Source organism: Leptidea sinapis, chromosome 27, assembly GCF_905404315.1.
Source record: "Leptidea sinapis chromosome 27, ilLepSina1.1, whole genome shotgun sequence".
Classification (NCBI taxonomy): Eukaryota; Metazoa; Arthropoda; class Insecta; order Lepidoptera; family Pieridae; genus Leptidea; species Leptidea sinapis.
In genome coordinates this window covers 4,902,860-4,914,880 of record NC_066291.1, presented here as the reverse complement: position 1 = coordinate 4,914,880, position 12,021 = coordinate 4,902,860, and the positions used below count along the sequence as shown (strand labels likewise).

General features: G+C 37.1%; 1 protein-coding gene across 1 annotated transcript; it reads left to right on the top strand.

Moving 5' to 3' along the window:
- Positions 1 to 797: 797 nt before the first annotated feature.
- On the top strand, positions 798 to 7,323 carry LOC126972891 (odorant receptor 63a-like; the record flags this gene model as incomplete). Its single annotated transcript, XM_050820004.1, has 5 exons — positions 798 to 810; positions 1,069 to 1,202; positions 2,392 to 2,496; positions 4,969 to 5,124; positions 7,261 to 7,323. Coding segments are annotated over 5 exons (471 nt in total), but the record flags the coding sequence as incomplete, so codon positions are not given.
- Between the last annotated feature and the right edge of the window lie 4,698 nt (positions 7,324 to 12,021).

Below are 12,021 nucleotides of genomic sequence, written 5' to 3'. Positions count from 1 at the left end.
CGACAGTAGGAATCTTATAGTACAGTACAAGTAATAGAACAGCAGCGTATAATGTAAATACAACTCAGCGGTGTCCGTGAAATTTATACCTACGTCTGGACGGAGCGCTAGGGTTGATATATATAACCTCTCAGCTTCTAAGTTACTATCCACGCATCCAGTGTTGAATAGATCAAGGTAAATTCAGCATCGGTATAAATTTTGATTTAATAAACGGGCTTTACCCAAACAGCTTGGGTAATGCTAAGTAATCTCGGGTAAATCTAGTATGCATTTATTTTTGTTAAATAATCGATATTTATACTTGTAGCATAAGCATTTTCTAATAATATTAACGTGGCCATGGAGGGAAATAAAATAAAGTATGAGACTCATCTTCACCCTCTCATTCTCATCATGATAAACTAAAATTGAATGTATTACAGCGCCATCTGTTTTTACACATAAAGCTACTACAAGATGTTACGAGCGTTGTAGCTCATATAAAATACAAACAACTTAGTACTTCCATTTTCGTATAGATGGCCCTTTTTACAGCATTTTTAAAAAAGATTTACAAACAATCTATATATTATTAAATCTGTCTCCACTGAGAAATAGAGCCGTTTTACTGCGAAAATTAATGAACGATCGGCATAAAACTTCTACCATAAGTTTTGGAGATGGTTTTAGTAAATGTTTGTTGCTTAGATAATTTATACGTCTAAATAGGTTCTTGCTGTTGGACAACCGAAAAAAACAGGCCAGGTATATTAGTTTAGTGTGTGTCACAAGCTACGTCTTACACTCGCGATTTGTATGACACTTTGTGTTAGTGTGCGTGAATTGCTCAAAATAGAGGTTAGTTCTAAAGTCTTTTTTTTTGACGTTTTCAAAGCTGTCATAGTCTATATAGACATAGGTTTAAATGATCTAAGTAATCTTCATTAGACGGAAGGAGTTAAGTTCAGCGTGAATTACTTTTTATTCATCTAAATCATTTTTAATGTGCTTAAATATTACAATTAACTTGAATATTAATTTAGCGGCTGAATGAGAATCAAGAGCGGAGAGTGAGAAGTCAGCTAGGTAAGTGTGTGCGGGAACACCAGGACGTGCTGTGGACGGTGGCGCTGCTGCAGGACTGCTTCTCGGAGCCGACCTTCGCGCAGTTCACCATCTCGCTCGTCATCATCTGCGTCACCGCCTTCCAGCTTGTATTTGTAAGTCATCAATGTAATAAAATTACCAATCATACACTTGTTTGTTAACAAAGATTATCTGTTATAAGTACCCATCTTAGAATTCTTAGATAATTAATACGTCCCCATACCATTATGCAAGTTGTGGTAGCCTATAAGTGGAGTGTACAACATTATTGTATTTTATGTAGCAATTGTATAATGAGGGTAAAAAAAACAAAAGTGGTGTGGGTTAAATGATGCCATGAGCGTTTTTTGACCTGTGTTAGTTATACAACGTGTCGCATACAATAATTTTTCTACGTCTAGGTAATTTTAAATAAAACAATCATATATCACAAGTTGCCGTTTAAATGGGCGGGAAATGTATAGATACTTATCTATGGTGAGTGCTTTCATTTTTCTTTCAAGGAATGGCAAAGGTACACCCATACAGCCAACGTGGGAAAATTGATATATACAAAATATACTTAGCAGCATCTTGGAAAATTATCTTATTAAGTTTATTTCTTATGTTGATATTAAAATGTTTAGCCTAATGATTTAAACATGTAAATATTATGTATGTGATACAGTATATTATTTTACAAATAATATTATACATGTAAATATATGGGTTTAACATTGGGGTTGAGCAGGCTATCAACTACCAGTGGGAGGCTCCTTTGCACAGGATGTCGGCTAGATTATGGGAACCACAACGGCGCCTATTTCTGCCGTGACACAGTAATGAGTAAACATTTTTGTTTTTCGGTCGGTCGGTTTGTCTACGCGGCCCGTAGGTAGTGAAATGACTGGGCAAATGAGACTTAACAACTTATGACCCAAGGTGACGAGCACAATTATAGTGCCACTCAGAATTTTTAGGTTTTTCAAGAATTCTGAGCGGCAATGCATTATAATGGCGGCGCATAACAATTATCATCAGTCCTGCTCGTCTCGTCCCTTATTTTCATAAAAAGAAATCGTAAAGTAGATAAACCTCAACTTGAGAGTTATATGAAATTTTCATGAACGAGGTATTTGATTTACGGGTTTTATCTAGGTGTTTCCTGGAAACAAAGAAAAATTTTTTTGCTTCTATTTAAAGGAGTTGTTTATAATATTATAACATCTTAATTTAATTTGAATCATTTTATCCAAAAAACAACAATACGTTATATTATGAACGGCACTTGTGTTTTATTTTTAATTTTTTGTGATGTTTCAGAATAGCACCGCATCGGTCAGAGCGCTGTCTATGTCGTGCTATCTGCTCAATATGATAGAACAAATATATATCTACTGCTACGAGGGCAATGAGCTTTCTATTGAAGTAAATCCTTAACTTATTCCTTAAAGCCTGAATTTACTTTGAATACCGAACATTCACTCTATTTCTAAAATTTGTCTAAATTTACATTAATTGGTACTATCAGTTCTTAAAAATTAAATCTATAGCGTATAATATAATACGCCTGTTGGTTGGTTTACTTTTTTTTTTCAAATTACGTCATGTTGTAACTAAAAAAGAAATTGACCTTCGGTTAATATTTTGATTTGTTCCTGTTTTGCCCCGAGTTTTAGTTCCACATTCCTGCTTCGTTCGACGTTCCTGTTTCGTTCCACGTTTCTGTTTCGTCTGACGTTTATTTTAATTCCTATTTCGGGTCACTTCAAAAAATGTTGCTTTAGTACAGCCAGAAAAAAAAATGTGAAGTACAACAATATTCTTAATATATATAAGAGCAATAGCTTACCCGAGACCAAACGATGGCATGAAAAGAGTTCATAAACCTATTACAGGATATGTTCCCGCATATTGCAGCACAGCTATCTCAGGTTGTTTCAAAAGTAGAACAATAAAACTTGGCAAACATATAATAAACCAAGTACATTGTAAAATTATCTTGATTCCGAAGTCAACGCATCAAGATGAAGGTGGTGAAAGCGGTAGATCATAATTCGAATCACAGACAATTTGTTCTATTAACTATTCTATCAACAATTTAAAATTATCATCCTAATATAGATCGATATACAAAAGTAAAAAAAATTTAGCGGGCACACATTGTACACGTTTTTTTTAAGATATTCAGGTTTAAAACCGATTTATGTAATATAAATTTGAATTAGTATATTTAGTTATTTTAAACATACACAAAAGTATTATATGGTATGTATTTAACGGTTAAAACAGGCTCCTATTGCCATTAATTGATTCCTGGTCCTGGTCTTGAGTACTCATTTGTTGAGTTAATAATAAAAAGTTAATACATTGTCAAAAATAAGATTAATTAAAATATTTTGTACGCTGTCCGTACAAAACATGTTGTAAAACATATGAATAACACCCGAGGCGAATAAAGAACAAAAAGAGTAAACAAGAATTAAATAATAAATTAATCATTATTCTTATTTTCGAGACGAAATAGGAATAAAATATAGGTTGAAAAAAGAATTTTTAGAAGTGTGGGACGAAACATTGCGAGGCGAATGAGGAACAAATCAATATTTCTCATATATAACATAATTTTTAATTATAAAAATGCATAAAAAAATACATCGGTTGGCTTTATTTTTTTTTAACTTATCAATTATTATTTTAAACTTAAGCTCTGGTCATACGCCCTCGCCCTATGAGCAAGGTCTCTGGCGTATATTAACACCTTAATGATTATAGATGCTCAAATGAGACACGTACCATGTCGTAAATACTTTTAGCTCATGTACCGCACTTATCACGGGGAGTGTTCCGAAGAGCTGTCTGACCTGATTCCATCCGCCTAATACCACCTTTGCACGACATGCCACAAATTTGTATAGGATCCCCATCATCTGGATGTGGCGTTCTTCCACAATGTGAGATTTTTGAGGAACCTTTTTCCACATACAATACGTATTTCCAGGACGTATTTCCTGAAAAACGTTCCAAGCCTCAAACATCACATTTGAAGGAATTCGTGTTTAAATTTTAATAAATGTTAGTGTATTCTATACATGTGGGTTGGGCTACTAAGTCATGATGTCATTTAAAGAGTTACAGTAGGGCTGCCATTTTTTGTGAGTCCGTTAATATGAATCACGTGACCAGTTTTGTGTTCTTAACTCAATTTCGACATGATTGTGGTTTGGAACGTTTTTCTGGAACTACGTCCATCTAAACTGACGAATAAGTTCGTTTAGCGGTGTTTCCAGGACGATTCCGATACATGGTACCTTCAGAAAAAGCTCGGTGATCACTTAACATCAGTTGATCCGTACGCCCGTTTGTAATCTCTTCGATAAAAAAGAAGCTTATTGTGCAGACAGCGCCTTGTATATAGACCTGAGGATAAGTGGAATAAGCTTAATAGATCAGATGCGTAATAATCCCAATACTATTTAGATATAATAGGTGATGGGGTCTCATTACAGAGATCCTGCTGAGTTAGAGATGGGATGAAAAAAACGCTGAGCTTCTTGCGCCCGTTTTTCTCAGGTCTGAAGCATACTTTTTCGAATGGATGGTAGTTTCTGACGCTGATTTTGAAGTGATTATTAATCCTTCCTTGAAGGGACACTTCCACATCCTAGTTACCTTCATCTCTTTGGGCTTACAACATTTAACATTGTTAGAACATATGTAACTTGTAATATAAATTATACGTCAGCATTATCACAGTATTATATGGTATGTGTTCATTCGCGCGGAGGACATGTTTTACCCAGATTATGACAAGAAGTGTACATTGATTAATTTTTATTATCATATTACCATCACCAATCTATTTATTTAACGATGACTTGAATTATTTTTGTGTACTAGAGTGAGAATATATCGAGAGCTGCGTACGAGTTCCCGTGGTACACGTGCAGTGTGGGCACACGTCGCTACGTGCTCATCATGATGACGAGGTGTCGCCGCATCGCCAAGCTCACCGCCGCTGGCTTTACCACTCTCTCACTCGCCTCATTTATGAGTGTAAGCAACGTGTTACACTAACAAATACTGTCAAGAATATATCGATACCTGTGTACGAGTTTCCGTGGTACACATGCAGTGTGGGCACACGTCGCTCCGTGCTCATCATAAGGTGTCGCCGCATCGCATACTCACCGCCGCCGGCTTAACCACTCTCTCGCTCCCTCATTTATGAGTGTAAGCAACGTGTTACACTAACAAACATTGTCAATAATATATCGATACCTGTGTACGAGTTTCCGTGGTACACATGCAGTGTGGGCACACGTCGCTCCGTGCTCATCATAAGGTGTCGCCGCATCGCATACTCACCGCCGCCGGCTTAACCACTCTCTCGCTCCCTCATTTATGAGTGTAAGCAACGTGTTACACTAACAAACATTGTCAATAATATATCGATACCTGTGTACGAGTTTCCGTGGTACACATGCAGTGTGGGCACACGTCGCTCCGTGCTCATCATAAGGTGTCGCCGCATCGCATACTCACCGCCGCCGGCTTAACCACTCTCTCGCTCCCTCATTTATGAGTGTAAGCAACGTGTTACACTAACAAACATTGTCAATAATATATCGATACCTGTGTACGAGTTTCCGTGGTACACATGCAGTGTGGGCACACGTCGCTCCGTGCTCATCATAAGGTGTCGCCGCATCGCATACTCACCGCCGCCGGCTTAACCACTCTCTCGCTCCCTCATTTATGAGTGTAAGCAACGTGTTACACTAACAAATACTGTCAAGAATATATCGAGAGCTGCGTACGAGTTCCCGTGGTACACGTGCAGTGTGGGCACACGTCGCTACGTGCTCATCATGATGACGAGGTGTCGCCGCATCGCCAAGCTCACCGCCGCCGGCCTTACCACTCTCTCGCTCGCCGCATTTATGAGTGTAAGCAACGTGTTACATTTACAAACACTTTCAAGAATAAATCGAGAACTGCGTACGAGTTCCCGTGGTACACGTGCAGTCTGGGAACACGTCGCTCTATGCTCATCATGATGACGAGGTGTCGCCGCATCGCCAAGCTCACCGTCACCGGCCTTACCACTTTCTCGCTCGCCTCATTTATGAGTGTAATCAACGTGTTACACCGACAAATACTGGCGAGAATATATCGAGAGCTGGGTACGAATTTGGCTCCTTATGACTTAATGCTAGAGCCCTCTGCTATTATGATAGCACTGCGTACGGTACGGTAGAGCCAATGCTTTCGCAGTGATTGACACTATTAAGCAATTAAATTTTATATATATTAAGTAAATTTCATTCAAATTCAAATATTTTTATTCAAAATAGGATGTGAAATCACTTATTGAAAGTCAAAAAAAACTGCCACCCATTTCAAAGTGAATGCCTCAGGCCTGAGAAGAATGGGCGCAGCAAACTCGGCGGGCTTTTTTTTTTCATCAAAAATATGTTTTACAATTAAAGTAACATTTACAAAGTAACATCGTACAATAAAACTTATTATTTAATAGCCTGAGGGCGGTCGCTCCATTCCCAATCTGTGGTATCATTAAGAAAGTCATTTATGTTATAGTAACCTTTACCACACAAACGTTTTTTATCAATTCTTTTGAATAACGTAATACTTTTGTTTTGAACATTTTCTGGGATCTTGTTGTAAAAGCATATACATCGCCCCACAAAAGACTTACTAACTCGACTTAGCCGAGTAGTAGGCATCATCAGCTTATGTCTGTTCCTGGTGTTAACATTACGGTTATGACAGTTTCTGGCAAATTCACTTATGTGCCTATGAACATACATTACATTATCAAGAATATATTGAGAAGCAACAGTCAAGATGTTAATTTCTTTGAATTTTGCTCTCAATGATTCTTTAGGACCTAGGTTATAAATAGCGCGAATAGCCCTCTTCTGCAGCACAAATATTGTATTAATATCGGCAGCGTTGCCCCATAGCAATATACCATAGGACATAATACTATGGAATTATATTTAAGCTTGCATTCATTGAATGTAAATATGCATAAGCCTTTTTGAAGATAACATTCAACATTTAAAAGTAAGACAGAAATACAGATCATTTACATTTACATTTTACATGTGTATCTACTTATTTTTTTTTACTGTTTGTATATTTTCTAAAATCAGATGTCTTTTACAGATTCTAAAGGCATCATATACATTCTTCACTGTGCTTCGTCAAATCAACGACAAAAAAGAATAAAGTGTTTTTTAATGTTTCTGCTATTAAGTAAAATTTGTGAAATATATTTATATTTTATAATTAATGAGATAGATAAAACGTTTTGTATTGTTTGTTTTATTTCCTCATCTCGTCGCCTCTTATATATCTTCATAGGAGCTTAAATATCTTATACATAAGGTAATTAAATGCAAGCATTGAAATAATTTCGAGCATCAATTTAAAAGTATAATCAACAGTAAAATCAAAGTCATCAACAGTTCGCCTGGCTACTGAGCCGGATGAATCGTGGCGTAATAGTTATTTATGCAACTGTTGCGTAATAAGGTGTTTTAATAAATAATTATCAATAGTTGCATACAAGACTTTATCTACCCCCATAATATGAATCCTCTAAAAGATTTTGAAACAGTTAGTTTACTGCTAACATTAAAACAGCCAGTCCTAGTAGTAACCTAATATCATCCATTACTGATTATATACAAATAAACTAAGTATTAATGAAAAAATATTTATTTAAGTAGTACTTTACATTTTGTATAGTACAATAATTAAAATTCACTTGAATATTATGTTCTTTTGCAGCGTTTAAAATGTGTCGCTCATTTTATGTAAACAAAACAGTAAAAATATCGACGTTCTGGTAGTGTGGAACGCGCGTAAACGAAAATGTTCTTTTTTTGAAATTCATACAGATACCACGCATCGTGCAATAAGAATGTGGCTGTCCGTTCAAACACTTGAGCATGAAGGGATTGAAAAAAAAATAGGAGTGTTGTTACGAAATTCAGTACATCATTACAACACTCGTTTGGATGATGTAATGGTTGTTAGAACATTGGGTGTTTTAATGTTGGCAATAAGCTAACTGTTTAAGAATCTTTAGAGGATTTAAAGCATGAGTGTAGATAAAACAGCTAACGTACCCACGGAAATACCTACTTTAAACATGATTTCCAAGCAACATTTATTTAATATGTAAATCTAAAATGGTAGGTAAAACTGCAATATTGTTTCCGAAAATTATGATGCGATTTGGTGTTTGGTTGGTTGTGGTTCTTAAAATCATTACATAGTATATGACGAAGTCGCTTTCCGCTGTCTGTCTTTATGTATGCTTAGATTTTTAAAACTACGCAACTGATTTAGATGCGGTGTCTTTTAATAGATAGATGATTCAAGAGGAAGGTTTATATGAATTATTATTCATTGGATTAATATGATAGAGAAATACTGATAGTTTTAGAGGTTTCTAATGTGATGTCGCATATGAACATATTTTTTGCGCTTACATTGCAAACGCCGCCAGAACCCTATGAGATAGATCTTAATAATGTACTACAATATTATACAACTTAAAAAGGTCTACTAAAAAGCTCGCCATGGTATATGTCTATCTCTTAGGGATAGCCCACAATTACCATATTTTATCCATTACGAGAAATAATAGCTAATTTACGAAGCGATTTTAAGCAATACAGAATTCATACTTATCCAATTAACTACTTTAAATACATTGTGCATTTCACATAGATTAATATGGCCCTTTACAACATATAATTAAAATGAACATTTGCGAAGATATTACTTAAAATACATGTTGAGACATAAATAACGGGATCACTCGGAAATGCCTATGCTATACATTTTTGTTTTATTTCTACTATTAACTTGTGACAGAACGAAGTCGATCCGGGCAAAGAATATGTAATAGTACTTAGTATAAGCTTTATCTCATCAACAGATTCCTTTTAATTCTAGATATACTCCATGGTCATTACAATTCGATTCGGAATAATACCACAAGTTGATTCAACAATAAGTGTATCTGTAGTTATTATAGATATAATTGTTGAATCAACTTGTAAATTCGTTTGGTGATAGGTATTCATTAACCTAATAACAACACAAAGCCGGGGTATTACTGTCATATCTGGAGAGCGGACGATACCATTGAGAAATACATTTCAATGACGAAAATATAATACACAACAATATGTTATGTTTTAAAAGTGATAACCTTTTAGGATTAATATACGTTTAAAATTTGAAAAACAAAATATTATGAACGATGCGGGATTCGAACCCACGACCTGCGGCGTTCCGTGCCGGTGCTCTAACCAACTAAGCTAACCGTTCGAGTACCGCCTCGTTATGAAATTCTGTTTGCTTTGTTCATCTCTCACCGTTCGAATCCCGCATCATTCATAAAATTTTGTTTTTCAAATTTTATTTGTGTATTAATCATAGAAGTGAGGGTTATCACTTTAAAAACATAACATATTGTTTAGATTTACAAGAGCGACATCTCAAGTCAATTTCCTAATATGCAAATATTGGGGTTGAGCAGGTTATCATAGATGAAGCCACAACCTGAGAGTTGAACAAAGCAAACAGAATTTTATAACGAGGCGGTACTCGAACCCACGACCTCTCGCGTTCCATGCTAGTGCTCTTCCAACTGAGCTAAGCCAGCTGAAATTATGCTGAGCCTAAGCTTAGACAGCTTAATGCAAATTCAAGTTCGCGTTTTATCGAACTCAAGTAAGTTTTACGTAAGTGCAGTCTGAACAAAAACTTAGTAGGCTCTATAAATGTCAGCCTTGGACGCCGCATCCAACAGTTTACTCTCCTATTGCTCATCTTTTGGTGAAGTGTAGATACCGAGATACTTGTGTAGCTTTTTAAAGTTGCTCCGTAAAAGTTTTTTTTTTTAATTTTTATGAAAATAAGGAACGAGACGTGCAGTACGTTCAGCTGATGGTAATTGATACAAGCTGCCCATTACAATGCAGTGTCATTCAGGATTCTTGAAAAACCCAAAAATTCTGAGCGGCACTATAATTGAGCTTGTCACCTTGAGAAATAAGATGTTAAGTCTCAATTGCCCGGTAATTTCACTACCTACGGCGTCCTTCAGGCCGAAACACAGTAATGTTTACACATTACTGCTTCACAGCAGAAAATGGCGCCTTTGTGGTATAATATAGGCGGCATCCTGTGCAAAGGAGCCGCTGGTAAAGTTAAAAAATAATACAAGATGATTGTCACACTATATTAAAAGAAGAGCATCTAAATTCTAGAAGAAAAGCGAATGTGAAGATGGTAAACATGAAAATTGCTTATTTACTTTGGTTCACTCTGTACGTAATAAATCGTACGAAGCCAATGTTTATTGTAATAACTAATAACTGTCTAATAGATACGTTGTTGTGTTGTGCGAAGATTGAACAATAATAACATCAAATTGTTCAACACGGATATCAAACATTTTTGTTAGGGAAACTTTTAAACAGGAAAAAAATAGTGATAAAGTATTTTATTTGATTAACGCAAGTATCCCCACATGTAAATAACATACTTTTTAATCCTTCCTACTCGACAATGTTAATTATAAGTATTACATGTCTATGTAAGATTTGCCTCAAAATATTTTCATCTATTGATTAATGTTTTATTTTAATAACTTTTAGATGTAATAAAAAATGTTATTTTTTTACACAGGAAATGCCTGACGCGTTTTGAAGTGGAACGAAAGGGGTTATGTGGGGCTTGCACCCACTAAACCTGTGTGTGCTCCTCGACGGATCCATTGGTGGAAATGCGAGATTCACTTGCGTACTCCAACCGGGTCTAGAACCACCACCCGTAAGAGCGGTCTCCTTCAATAGCGTGCCACCTCCTCAGTCTATTAATGCGGGCGCCGAACACCTCTTACGTTCGTCACCCGCAGGCCAGCAACTCATGGAGGTCGGAGGTCATTTATCCTCTGATGCCTGGTCCGTCTCCTGCGAGATGGATGCTCCGTTGCGGATTCCCTATCACACTCCACCGCTTCCTTTAATGACATCACCTCTTCGCTATAAGGAAACAACGGCATTCCACGTCGTCACGCTCTGAACCATCGCTCCGCCATGTAGGAGAGCGAGAGGCCACCGACAGACGAGACGAGTGCACGGCTCTGCTCTGCCCAAGCTGCGCAGTCCTCCAGCGTGTGCTGCATCGTGTCCTCGATGTAATCCTCGCGATAGCGGCAATCGGATGATTTCTCTCGACCGATGCGATGCAGATACATACCGAAGCATCCGTGTCCAGTAAGCATCTGCATCAGCCGAAGGGTTAAGGCGCCATTCTGGTGCTCCAATTAATCCATCATGGTGGGTCTTATTGCCGCTATCGTTCCGTGATCTGCGCAGGGGTTGTCAGTCACTCCTGCCAATTGTCCAGTAAAGCTCGACGAAGTCGGGGCCGCCACTGTATTCGCGCATATGTCTGCGGTATAGGCACTCCACCACCTCCTGCACTTCTTTACTCCACTGATATAGGGAGGCGAGAGTATTGGCTTCGAAATCCCGTGGCGAAGTTCCAGCAAGAAGGCTCGCTGCCTCGAATGAGGTCGTGCGGTATTCCCGTATTGTTTTGATGGCCATCGCCCTTGGCAGAACGCAGTTTTGAGACGTTTCGGCACCTCAATTTATGCGCCCACACGAAAAAAAATTAAAAATTAAGTTTTTTTATATCATACAACCCCTTGTTAACCCCTAAAGAGCCTGTGCAATTAGTGATTTTGTATTAAAATCAATAAATGTATAATATCATTAATTGAATCAACATCTAAACTCAAAATGAAAAAGGTTGTTGGTCTCTGAGACCGTTTTTTAAATATTAGGCTGCGACCGACCGACCAGCAGATTCAATGTGTTTGTTCATCGATTCAAC